The sequence below is a fragment of the Zonotrichia albicollis genome, chromosome 2 (genome assembly GCF_047830755.1).
Source record: "Zonotrichia albicollis isolate bZonAlb1 chromosome 2, bZonAlb1.hap1, whole genome shotgun sequence".
Classification (NCBI taxonomy): domain Eukaryota; kingdom Metazoa; phylum Chordata; class Aves; order Passeriformes; family Passerellidae; genus Zonotrichia; species Zonotrichia albicollis.
Window position 1 is genome coordinate 99,431,583 of NC_133820.1, and position 13,967 is coordinate 99,445,549.

Genomic DNA, 13,967 nt, shown 5'->3' on the forward strand with positions numbered 1-13,967 from the left:
CCAGTCAGCTCAATTTTATTAGGAACATAAAGATAACAGACCAACGCAACACAATTGAATTTAATTTTTGTCTTAGCAGAGATAAGAGGCCAGATTGTAGGGAGCACTAGGGAAGGGAGTCCATTAGAAACCAGGAGCTCCATATGAGCAGATACAGTAAAACTGTTTCCTGTCTGCACTTTTGCTAAAGTCAACATACAGTATGGATTCTCTGATGTACAAGGAGTGTTTTTCCTCCTATTTTCAAGAAAATTACTTCAACTCACTACCCCTTGAGTTTCCTTTGCAAAATGTGGTTAAAATGGGCCAAAGGATTCAAAAGCTGCTGAGGAGAGACAACAAAGAGACACAGATGCACAAAGTAAGGATGTGAATTTGTTTTCTGAAGCTGTAACAGTAATAAGAAAGGAGAAAGAATAATCTGGGCCAGCAGTTCCAAAAATATGACATAAATATCATCTGCAGTTTGAAAGTGGTATGCAAATAACATCTGAACAGCCAAATGATGTTTGTGCATGCCACTGAGACTACATTTGTAAAAGCCTTGTGCAGAGTACAATCAAGCTGAAACAAACCACAAGCATTGAATTTATCATAACTGGTGTGGCAAGAGCCTCCTCCCAAACACAGCACACTGTCCTGCCTGCACTGCACCAATTTTAGGAGAGTCCTACTACATCTGCCAAGGACCATCATGGTATACCAAGTTTCCTCAAATGATGTGCCAAAATTGCACCGTTGTTACTTCAGCCATGTAAGAAAAAAAACAAATCCATGCTTCTAGAAAGAAAATATAGTTCAGGAACATATAACTGAATGGAGAAATTTCACATTTGAATTGAAGAAATGATAACCTGCATTCCAGATCCAGCCTGAAAAGATGGGAACGCAGAGATGGGAGAGGATTATACACCTCTGCCTAGGTCAGTCCATAGTCCTGTTCAGAGCTCAGAACTCAATGCAGAGAAAGCTATCAGAAAGAAAATACTATTACTTAATATTTACGTAGCACTTTTCATCTGGCAATTTTTAAGCAAGCAATACATTAAGTAATTTACCAAGAAAAACATACATTGTGCCTTCTGTGGGATCAGCAGCTTATACTTTCAGAGGAAAACAATTCTACTTTATTAAACTTTAAGGCCTGAATTTACTATACATTATTCACTGTTACATTTCAAATTGGCAGCAAGGTAATCCATCAGGTTATTAGCTCCAAAATGCATTTATCAGTGCATTTTGCTAAGTTTCCATATGAAGAAAACTACAGAAAAACTTGGAGCTGTTAACATCTTTTTATCATTGGTTAAGAACTAACAAGTTAGGGCACTGTAATTGTTAAAAAAACCAACAAACCAACCTGAAAAAATATCCTACCTTCCAGCTTTGCCACCCTGGATTATTCTCTTGCTAACAATGCCCAGTGAACGATTATTCTTCTTTATTTCAGGTCATCTGTTGAGATCTTTCTGAAATAATTTTCACCTACAACAGGGCTTCCTGTTTGTGGGTAGCAGCACATGTCAGCTTGGCACAGCTTTGCTTTTACACAAGTGCAAGATGCTTCCTTGTGTTAATACAGAAAGCTATCAAAAACATACAGTGGCTGGATTTAAAAGCAGATTCCATAGCACTGGCCATCATTAGCATTCCTAGCCAGCAACATTATGCTGATCTGAAAATAAATCTTTTGGGACAATGATTTAAAAAATACAGTTCACATGCTCACTGTGACAGAGCAATTCCTGTATTTCAGATATTTGGTCTATGTCTCTTCTGGCAGCACACTGATTTTTATTGCTGGAACTCAGACAAAAGACTGCTTTTTATAAGACAAAATACAAGCACGAGCAAATACGATGGCTGCATTCACTCAATTCAGTTCTTTTTTTTTTAATGCATAAAATGGGTACACAAATTTAGGCAACATTTAAACTTTTGGCAAATAGCTAATTTACCACATCAGTAACATAAATGTAAGTAGTTTGACTTAGGACACCGTGGCAGTGAATCACTGGAAAAATCAGGGATTCATCTTGTCTCCTTCTCTCCTTTAGCAGAAGGGAGACAAATTTTCAGAAGGGATAAACTTTCTGTTCTCTGAGGTACTGAACTGAGCAAGGCTGGATATAAGAAGAAGGTGGAACTTTAATCCAAGTAAGCAGCTCTTTAATATGACATCTTGCTTTTGTAACTTCTTTATTAATCTTAACTGTTAGAAGAAAAGACAAGTTAAATTGTGTGAGAGCATCTTGTGATTATTGTGTGTGCTCCCACAAATACAATTGATACTTAAATTAATTTTCCTTAACAGTTTCCTTAAGAGTTTCATATTTTTTCTATGCTCCACTTGCAGCTGGTGTTCTCACATAACTTACATAGCCAGGAGTTAAATAATCTCTTGAAAATCAAAAGTAGAATTATGAGGCTCAATACACCAGTAGTAAATACAGTAAACACTTGACAAAAATACAGAGACAATTGGGATGTGGAACCAGATCATTTTTGTACATCCCTAAAAGCTTCTGTCTAATTAGGTTCATTTTTTGACAGACAAGAATGGGATTAGATCAGCGTTATTGTAGCAGTCACATGACAGAACCTAGATGGTTATATTTGTCAAGCATTTAATTAATTTCTAGTCTTGTACTGGCCTCTCATTTACAAAGCTCATGGGAGACTACATGACTTTCTCATGAGCAAGAATCATTATGTTTACCCTCATGTCAGGGTTAACCTACAGTGAAATTGTCACCTTTACAAATACTTAATATTTCAAAAATGGCATTCTGTCTGGGAGCAGAGGAAGATCATAGCCCATTTGTTCTTCCTCCTTTTTCCTGGAGGGAAGAGGGGAGAAGACAAATTCTGTATTTTAGATTACAGAGACATAATTCCTAACAGATTGCAATAATGTACTGAAAACATGGTCAGGAAACAACAACTGTAAGCCCCTAGTTGTTCATATGACAAATATTTCACTGAAAAGTGGAGCAACATCAAAAAGCTAGAAAACAAATGGTCATTCTCAGCTCTGCCAGTGTTGCAGCTGGTATTCACACAGGATTAGATTAATCCATGAGACACTTTTTCAGATCTTATCCCAGGTGTCAGTTAAGTAAGAAATCAGGCTCACGATAACCGAAGAGTTTAAAATCACCTTCAAATCGTGCATAGAGGCGTCTTATGTCTCTCTTGCTAATTCCTGAAAAATACCTCTCTACTTTTGTTCTGTTGTACACTGTTATGCCTGGGGGGATTGTGGGGTATGATACCAAGTGGTCTATGCCTGCTGCTTTCAAGATATACGGAGCATCGTCCTCCAGGGTCTCGTGGTGTCCGATCACACTGTATGTGATTTCACAGGGAGCACAAAGTTCCACGTATGTTACCCAGTGAATGATGTGGTCACCAAACTGAAGATCCAGCCATCGGTGATTGGGGTCCCCCAGGTAGCGCACAAAATCCTCAAACTGCAGCCCTTTGGTCTCTGTGCGGTTCTTCCTGTACTTACGGATGATGCCGGGAGCTATTTCATGCCGGTACCAAGGTTCAAACCGAGGATTGTGCACAAACTTGTCCTTAAACGCAGAAATAAGTCTTTCAAATGGATCTCTAACAATAAAAAACTTGAAGTATAAATTCAGTCTAAACAGAGGAAGAAAAAAATTAAATAATTAAGGAAAGTGTTTAGCATAGCACTTACAAAATGTACATGAACTCTGACCACAGACACAGCAACATGAATCTTGGAGCATTGTATCAATATTGTAATCAATAGGACTAAATACAATTTCTGTCTTCTTACTAGCAGTTTTTACATACAGGACAAGGCAGAAATGGTTAATCCTAGATTTCACATTTTATTCAAACTGAAGGAGTTTAGCTTATCTCAATCCATAATAAACAGGAGACAGAAGACATTGGGAGCTCCAAGTTAAAGATATTTGTAATATCATGTGATCAAGCTCAAAAAACCAAAATACTTAAGGACATGGAGTAAAGTACATTGGTGCAGCTAAATGCATGTAGAAGGCTGCATTTTTCACTGGCAGGCAGTTAGATAAATTGCTGCTTAAGTACAAAGAAGTTAAGAATGGTATTTTCTTTTGGTGTTTTGTCATGCTTTCAATAATGGCTGAGAGCACCACTGAAACATGAGAACCACAGTTTTCAACAGAATTTAATCTATTACTGTGATACTGTAATATGTAGTATTTTGTAGTCAGATTATCAGTAGGAGGAATAAATTGAAAACAAAGTTTATTTCAATAAATAGCTAAAAAAGAGACTGAGAGCCCAGTCCTCACCGAAATAAGGATGGATGGACTGGACATGGATAGACTCTTCAGCCTATATACCCCTTGCATCATACTTCAGATACTCCAGACTTACTCCTAGCCAGGCAGGGTTAGATAGAGGTCAGCAAACTGGGTAAACAGATCCACACCATCCTGCTTTCCATACCTAAAACTCTGGTAATTTCAGATCCAAACCAAAACCATGTTACACACCTCCAGCATAGCTTCCATGCTGAGCAGAACACAGCAACCCAAACAATAATGGACTCAACCTCACATATCCTAACTAGGGCTTACCCCCAGGTGAACAGTTCCTTTCCGCAGGGCTGCTCACAGGGAGGGAAACAGATCCATGTTCTCAAGAATGCAGTCACCATATTTTCCTTTGCACAATATCAACACAATCAAGTGACCCCAATTCTCCAGGCACAGTTGTGATAAATGTCCTTGGGCCACTCCATGCAACAAAACCCCTTGGGCTGAGCTCTACTAACATGTGACACATGTATAAAGGACTGACTCGTCAGAATGGTGCAATGCACACAAACCCATGCAAGAACAGGCTTACAAGTGTCCACTGGCATCCTATGTCCTGTTCTCTCCATGTTGCCACCCCTTACAGGGATTATATATGGCATAGGCTCTAGTAGAGATGAGAGCAGGCACAGTTAAAAATCTAGCCAAAGTATTTTTTGGCCCTGAAAACAACCAGAAGCACTTAAACGGGAAAACAAAGTGGTTCAACTGAATGGAAAATATTCTGGGGTTAAGAAGCACTAAAATTTAAATCTAACCAGCTCAGTCACAGTCAGTCAGTCTGCTGCAACAACAATCTTACCTGTAGGCAGTAAGGTTTACCATATGAGACATCAGCATGGGCTGTCCAACTAAACCTTCTGTTCTGAAGGTCAGCTATCTAACAACTAGGTAGGCATTGAATTACAGAAACCTTATGTGCCAGGGAGTTCGTTGGCTCACCCAGCTATATCACAAATTACACTGGTGCTCTCCTTCAAAGCCAGCAGGAAAGCAGATACAGCAACATCTGTGAGGATAACAGAATAGTGCCATAATACAAGTGGTGGCACAGAAACCCTGCTGCCCTGAGTTTCAGACACAGACTTCAGCTGTACCCTTGACTGCCCATAACACCACTGACCTCCAACCCCTCCCATACTCACTGGCAGGGCCACTTACCGTTTTTTAATTTCAGAGTCACTGAAAGAGGACAAGCGCGGAAGGCCATTCTTCTCATGATCATGTACAATGTTTTCTGGGATCTCTTCTATGGAAGAAAATGCTCCTGGACAAATCAAAATGAGAGAGCAAGTGATTCATTCAAGGGCAAAAAACCAGTGAGTATGAGCAAGCATGTATGGCTGACAGTTTTATGTCTTTCTCTTTTCTTTATTTTTACCATTTAAAGTTAGTATGTTTAAAACTGTTAAATTATGAGAGATTTTGACTGCAAAGCTGAAAACTGTTAAAATTCTTCAGGGTATGTGACATCAAGGTCCAAGACCAAACGGCCACAAAATTCTCAGAAAAGCATATTATGCAAATTTAATCAGCAATTATGTCTAAGCCTGTAACTCCTCACATGTCAGTGTCCCCATTCTCTTTCCCTCTGCCAGCACATACAAATGGAGGAAGACTTTCAGGATTAACTCAGAAGGAACCAGTTTTTTTGGCTGAGCTTCAACCACCAACAAAAATAAATGCTATGAGCTGCTTTTGGAACTGCTTCAATGCAAAAGTACTTTGCTTTCAGGATCCATAAAGTTTTTTTTAACAAGTATGCTGTGCAGAAACAAAAAATCCAATCAGAGAATACTCCACAAATTAAAAGGCACTAAAATTAACAACATAAGTCTCCAGATACTCATTTCTGAAAGCACATGAGCTGACAAGAAAAATAACGTCACTTAACTCTGCTGCATTCATTTTAGTGTCCTGATCCTGGAAGGTTTTATGACCTTGAGAAACATCTCATGTGGCCCCTTGGGCTTTAGGCATAAGCCTTCACACAACAGCATCGTTTCAGAATATCAACCTGCAACAAGCACAGGGTGCTACAAGACAAGCCTGTTCAGTGAAAGCCTCTACAGACTTCTCGTTTCCAGAACTCAAGTGAATAATACACACCACTCAGCTGCTCAGTTTTCCAATTTTTTTTTTTTTTTTTTCCCTGGAGGGAGCAGGGGTGAGGGGTGGGGACTAGAGTTGTATTGTATCAGTTTCAGGTTTTCAATTGTACTTTTTGGTACCATAGGTGAATCCCATGTGGACAACAGATGTCAGATGAGACAGCCTCACAGAAACCGATACCTTCCATTCATTTAGAGAACATAGTCAGTACAAGGAGCAGCAGAGTTAGCTCCCCCACAGTGCCACAGCTGCATTTCCCCCTCCTGAACCTCCAAATACCACTTAGGTATTTGGGCATAAATTATTCCTCCTCAAGTATCAGCCCTGCCTTTTGAGAATACCCAAAGAGGAGAAAGTTAGGTCAACCACAGCAGTAGCCTTCATCAGCAGACACCAGTGCACTGGTGGCTTAAGGCAAAAGAGACCATGTTTATGTGGAAGCAATTTTCTATCATTATCCAACATGACAGAACTAGGAAACTCAAGGTGAAAAGTTCCTGCTGTTAAGATGTGAGTTATCCTCCACTCTGCATAGCCAATACATGGCTGCCAATTCTGAGGCATTCTTTGCATGTTATCTCTCAATGCTGCTAAGAGCAGGTACTTCCAATGCCCTCATACAATTCCATATTTAGTACTTTGAGTGTTGCTTTCATAGGTACATAGGTATTAAGAAACATGCATATACATAGGTATGCGTGTATCTCTGCTAGATTTTTAGCTCACATCCACAGATCAAGGATGAAATTAAATTTAAAGTTTTTAATGTTAGTACTGCTTGCTAGAAAAGCTTTACTGAGGGACACAGCTCATTTGCTGTTTTTTCAAACACACTCGTCTCTTTATTCCTTCTTTCACCATCTTTTACAACATATCTTTGGTGACCCAAACTATTGTGTTAAGCACCTCAGAATCTTTGTAACTCTTAAGATGGTTCACTGACAGAACACACACAAGACTTCAGCAAGACAGACCAAGAGGAGCTGCCAAGTTTTGACCAGCTTTCTTCATGGCTAAAATCTCTAGTTAAAAGTCACTGGCCTTGAGCCAGATATATAATTATTACTTAGCAATTATAACACCTTGTCACACACTTTCAAATTCTATAATTTAGTGCACTCCTTCAAAGATAAGAAACCTACCTACCACATGCATATGGGTACTCTGTCATGACTCAACTTTAGAGCCAAGTAATAACAATACTTATTTTTACAGAAAGAACAGATCTCATTTTAAGGGGATGTTTTGAAAGGACAAAAAACAACTGTGATAAATAAAAGCTGAAATTAAGTATCAGTGTACAGAAATGCATAAAGAATCCATTTCAGTTGCCCCAGTTAGAACAATGCCATTTCCTCCTACTCCTCAAAGAAAGCCACACACCCACAGAAAAGCAGATACCATTTAAAACGATCAAGACTTTTTTCCACTGAGTGTTGCCCACTTTTGGCGTCTGACAAAACAGGATCTTGTGCTTGTCACACACAAATATTCGGTCCAAGACGAATTTGGAAACTGCAGTATGAGAGAGATCTCTCAATGCAGTGTCTCTGCAGGCATTCCTGAGAAGCTCAAGTCTTTCCATATGAACCAGGGGTTGGCGGATCAGATTTCCTGAAAATGCTTTTCCAGTTGGCTTTATGAAATGCAGAGGAGAAAGAAAAAACAAAAGTTAAAGACTTTAGTTTTCAGATCAAATTATGAAGTAGAAAAATCCCCAAACTATGCACCCTAATGACTCCCAGATTAAAACATTGCTACGTATTAACTAAAGGAGTAGCCAACAGTTTGCTTCCTGTGCTAATACTGTACTTTGGTTCAGATCTTAAGACATTACATGGTAGTATGTACAGTAGTAAGAGCTTTTCCACACAACAGAGCCTTATCTGTGTGGATTAAGCATGCCCTGATCAAATACTGGAACTCCCACAGAATTTCAACAACCTGTGATGAAAGCTTCTGAGAGGTTAGGACAGGAATTCCAACATAAATTATGCTTTAAGCTCTGAGAAGATGGGGCTGACCCATGGTGTGATTCCTGGGGATGTCCTGTGCAGGCTAAGAGTTGGACTCTATCATCCTTGTTGGTTCTTTCCAACTCAGAATATTTTGTGACCCATCTGGCTGGGAAAAAAATTAGGATAAAAATTCTGTGTTGTGTTGTTCTCTAGCACCTGTAGGCGTCCAGTGTTTCCATTTATCCAAGTTGAAATAAAATCAGGTAAATAAAAATGTGATCATTGAGCATCAGTGTGACAAACAAAAGAAGTATCAGGATACCTCTCCCCAAAAACGGATGAGCTGTTTCACATGGCTCATTTTTCTGAGACTAAGAAAGGAACCACAACCACCTTTTCCCTCACTAGTGGAGTGTGAGGAAAAAGAATCTTCTCTAGTTAAGGGGTGATAGGAAAGTTTAAATTTCTACTGACAATTTTTCACCTTTCCACCAACTGAATGGCAGTCCCTAATATCAATACAGACTAGGGGATGAACTGATTGAGACCAACCCTGCTACAGACTTGGGGATAATATGAGTAAAAAATTGGATATGTGCTGGCAGTGTGTACTTGCAGCCCAGAAAGCCAACTGCATCCTGGACTGCATTAAAAAAAAACACAGTGGCCAGCAGGTCAAAGGAGGTGATTCTCCCCCTGTACTCTGCTCTGCTGCCACCTGGAGTGCTGCACACAGACCTGGGGCCCCAGCACAGGAAAGACAGGGACCTGTTAAGGGAAGGTCCAGAGGAGGCCATGAAGATGGCCCAAGATGGAGCACCTCTCCTATGAAGACAGGCTGAGACAGCTGTAGCTGTTCAGCCTGGAGAAGAAAAGGCTCCAGGAAAACCTCACTGCAGCCTTTCAATACTCACAAGGGGTTTGTAAAAAAGTCAGACTTTTTACCAGGGCCTGCAGTGACAAGACAGGGGTAATGGTTTTCAACTGAAAAAAACAGGTTTAGACATTGGGAAGGAATTTTTTCCTATGAGTGTGGTCAGGCACTGGAACATGTTACCCAGAGAAGCTGTGGATGGTGCACCCCAGAACTGTTCAAGGCCAGGCTGGATGGAGCTCTGAGCAACCTGGGCTAATCAGAGGTGTCCCTGTCCATGGCAGAGGGCTTGGAACTAGATGATCTTCAACAGTCCCTTCCAACTCAAACCATTCTGTGATTCTATGATTTTAGGTACAGTGTCCAAGTCAGAGAGGAAAAAGGAATTATTTTACTTTTTGTCTCAACCTTTCTTAAGGGGGGAAAATATCTGCTTTTTCTGTTTGTTACTCTTCTCCAATACCCTCTGCTCAAAATGTAATCTGAACAGTCTGTCAGATTATTTTATCTGTCCAAACAATTCTTTCTGCATGTAACCAAAATTAATGTTGTTACTCTACATTTCATGCTGTCAGGAAGTCAAGAGAGAATTGTTTTATATCCAGAAACCTTATTATCCTCTTCCACACTAGCAAAGAAAGCTAATAAAACTCTCTCTATATAACTACCTTCCACTGAACAAACTGTTTTTCCCAAGTATTTTGAAGATAACTTAAATTTTGTGCTTTTGAAAAATGAAACCAGAAAGAGTCACGCTTATACAGCTAACCTACCTTCCATGATGCATCATAAAAATACTTTAAACACAAGATGACTTATGTACTAATGCAAAAAAAAAAGAAAAAAAATATTTATCGCACTCTGCAACTGGTCTAAAAATTTACATTTGTATAAAGGATTTTCAGAGTTTCATTGTCAATTTGCTGAAAGCACAGAACTATGCATCAAAAAGATCAACTGGTATTGACTACTATTGTGTTCATGTTCTACTCTGGAAAAATGCTGAAATGTGAAACACAAAGAGCACAAAATACAAAGAAGAAATTGACAGTGATAAAAAGAAGCAGAGAGATTGGGCAGAAATCTAAGAGAATAGAGCAGACACAGGCTTGCCCTCAACAAGCACAAACCTGATTGCTATGGCAAGACAGAACACAAGTAATCCAAAACTGGGCCATTACATTAAAAAGGCTAACAAAAATGACTGTCCTGACTTGATAAAGGAGCGCTGTAACAATTTTCTCCGAGAAATGGAAACACATTAAGTTGAATCATTCAGATGAAACAAGACAGCAGATTACCGTAACAAACCAGCTTTGTGAAGTTAAAATGAATTCTGTCGCCTCTATCTAAATAGAACAGCCTGAATAAATAATTCCTGTCTAGCAATTCATCTTAACAACAGGAAGCCCTTCCTTAATCTCTTCTTTTCTTCTACTCTTTAATACACATAACCTTTATCTCAAGAGTATGCACCTGGAATTCTTCAGGCCAATGTTTTTCCTCTGGCACATGTACCTCCTCCACTTTTGTCACAGCTGTCAGAATCAATGGCTCTTGCTTGGCACCATAGCCTGAAGAAGGGAGAGAGATAACAGCATTACAGAAGGTGAGGGGAAAGCAACTATTTCTGCTTTACAACTAAAACACATCAACTTTACTTTCTGTATTAACCTTACAAAACACTAGGATTTGTTTCCACATGGAAAGGTACTAGACAAGACAGACACAGACGATGAATATTTTAAAGGATGTACTCTGGGAATTTTGGACGCAACTTCATTTGAGTTTTATCAAAGAAACATACCCATTATATTTTACTTGGGTTTTTTGGTTGCTGTCTTTGCTTTTTTCTAAAAAGTGTGTAGAGATATCAAAGTCTTGACTCCAAATACCTCAACTGATAGATAATTTGGTATAACTATATGGACTTGTGCATTGGAGATTTTTATTTTTCAATGAACTGGACAAAGCACATCCAAATAAAAAACTTAAATCTATCAGGTTCCTCTCTCCCCTTATACTAGTAAAAATGTTTCTTCTCTTGTAGACTATTAAACTTACAAGAAGGAAAGTGTCATTATGGACACCCTTTTATTTATGTGGTACTCTAAGTAAGCACCTAAAATCAAAAATAAAGATCCCCTCTTCCTTTTTTACTGGACCAATGGCCTTCTTTAGAGATTCTCCCAACAGCAAACTCAGCTGATACTTTCTTTTTTCTTTTTTTAGTGATTTTAGGACAGCTTATAGTTTGAGACCAAATTAAAGCAAGAAAAGGAAGAACCCTTTTCATCTTTTGCATTTAGTATGGTACAAAAAAACCAAAAAATAGCACAGGGTTTTAGCTTTAGTCTATACAGTGCAGAAAAATCAAAAATAATTTGAAGCAACTTTCCCTAACTACAAAGCAAAAAGAACACGTTTTCTCCCTGAAAATTTATTTCCATCCATACTGGATTACTTTTCCCTTCATATAGATTCTTCTGTGAATAATGTTTCCTCATCTGCATCCACAGGGGCTTACTGTTTCATGGTTGAGAAAATGTGAGCACTGCCTATGCCCTTTTCTTCAGGGAGTACTCTACTCTGCCTACACTGGATTTTAACAAAGGGCACGCATGGAAAAGCAAGTTAAAACTGAAAGCAATGGAAGCATTCAAGCATTCAGAAACTGTAACTGTTGCTGTGCACAGACTTGCTTCATGGTGTTCTGTAAAATACAAGTAATCTGATACAGTGAAGGAGCAGCTAAACTATTTTTTCACTATCATTGTGCAAAAGCATGCCTGTAGATGCTACTAGGAATGATGGACAGAAATTTGCTCCTTAAGAAGTACCTATTGCTCATGCACCCGAGACATCAGTAAAAGGCTTAAACAAAAGAACATTGATTCATTGAGCATCTGCTGGTTTTATTCCATCTGCTGGGAAGACACATCCAAATAAGAAAAATTTCTGACAAGTTATATTTTATTAAGCCTAGAAGAGCTTCTCCAGGATTTGCCATCCTGTTTGGACTGTTTGGACTTCCTCCAAAATTCTGTTGGTACAGTCAAAGTATTTCCCTTAATCAGTTTTATTACAAACACTCCAACAGATATAGACACTTAATTATAGTCATGCCTTTGCAGGACAAGCTTAAGAATTGATATATCATCTGTTCAGAGAACTACTCAAAAGAAGTGGAAGATTCAGCATAGAAAAAAAAAAAAAAGAAAAACCTTGGCAAGCCAAGATAATAAAAAGCAAATAAATGCAAAGGCTATGCTCTAGCAGTTAGGCTTTTTAAAGTACATTTTAATTTTCCTGACAAATTCTGATGGAAAGAAACACCCAAAGAATACCTGAACTGGGAAACAAGATTTGGCATGGAGTGAAATACTGGAAGATATAACTACTAACATAAGACTAGCTGATTTGCAGATGTACCAGGACAGAACAGCTGGGTCCAAGGAAAGCTAAGTTAGTCTACATTTCTCCTTTGTAAGGCTTGCTGAATAAATCTTCACATAGATGCATATTATTTATAAAGGTACACCCAATGTATTTTTCCATTATCCAGTTATTGAAAAACACAGCACAAGTGTCAATGCTTCAAAATTACATATTTTTGCATGTCTTAGGAAGATGCAGAAACAAATCCCTTAAGACTCCAAGTCATATCATCACCTTCACCCAAAGCTCTCTGTAGGGTGGCTTTGTAAGAGCAGCTCCCCAGCAGCTCCCCACCACATTTGTGTGGTGTCATCAAATGGCTTAAATTCCTCATCATCTTAATAACATCTCGCTACTTAAGCTGAGCAAAAGCCTATAAGCTGTTTACAAGTCAAATAGCAGGGGATAAAACTGAATGCAAGAAGCAGGCCAGAGGTGGCTAGGCAAAGCGCACTCAAATGAAATAAAACTTTCCACAAGTTTTACATAATGCCTCAGCCACAAGACAAGCAGTGACAAAAAGACAGAAATTAGTATCATGTGAAATGACCTCTTCAGTGCCCTCTGAGCCTCTTCTGACTTTAAACAGGTAATAGTGCTCTGTTGTTTTTGCACATAAGTTCTACCCCTAGTAGATCATGATACTGAAACTAAATGTAATTGAAAAAGCAGACCTGCCAAGACAGTACTGCCAAACACGATCCCTTCTGTTCTCAACCACCAAAAAAATCTCCTGTGATGTTAGATTTGCAGACTTCTAGCAACATGTCGGATCTCAAGATCTCAGTCCTGAGATGCTGAGCCACCGAGACCACCTTGGGGGGCTCGGGAGCCCTGGAATGTTGCCAGAAGTGTCTGGTGGCAGGACTTTGACCCTACACGGGAGACGACACCTTTATGAAGATAAGAGGGCCTCATCGGGGTGAAGGGCGAAAAGATTAGCTAATTAGAGGGTGAGAAACAGGGTTTAGGATTTATGTACAGGGGGGTTTAGAGGAGTAAGATGGAGGAATTGGGGTGTGTCCTGCCCTCCTTCTTCTTCCTCCTCTCCTCCATCTTCTTTGGCCACGGTGGCACCTTTGGATTGGTTATTACTGAAAGTACACCGAGTTATAAGAATAGATGGTATTGGGGAAAAATGATAAATATTGTATACGTAACAGTGGGTATAAAGATACATGGCTGCCCGGGAGGGCAGACAGTGTGCCCATGGCTGACTGCTGAGCGGATCTTTGTTTGGCTGAAAGA

At 39.3% G+C, this 13,967-nt stretch overlaps 1 protein-coding gene across 1 annotated transcript in view; it reads right to left on the minus strand.

The window, feature by feature from the left end:
- The window catches only part of CHST10 (carbohydrate sulfotransferase 10), a 22,020-nt gene continuing 8,053 nt past the window's right edge, over nucleotides 1-13,967 (minus strand). The window contains exons 3-6 of the mRNA XM_005486432.4: nucleotides 10,758-10,855; nucleotides 7,851-8,085; nucleotides 5,499-5,604; nucleotides 1-3,648 (exon numbers count right to left, since the gene is read on the minus strand). Coding sequence (XP_005486489.1) covers nucleotides 3,111-3,648; nucleotides 5,499-5,604; nucleotides 7,851-8,085; nucleotides 10,758-10,855 — 977 coding nt within the window. The 3' untranslated portion in view covers nucleotides 1-3,110. The remainder of the gene's footprint in view (nucleotides 3,649-5,498; nucleotides 5,605-7,850; nucleotides 8,086-10,757; nucleotides 10,856-13,967) is intronic.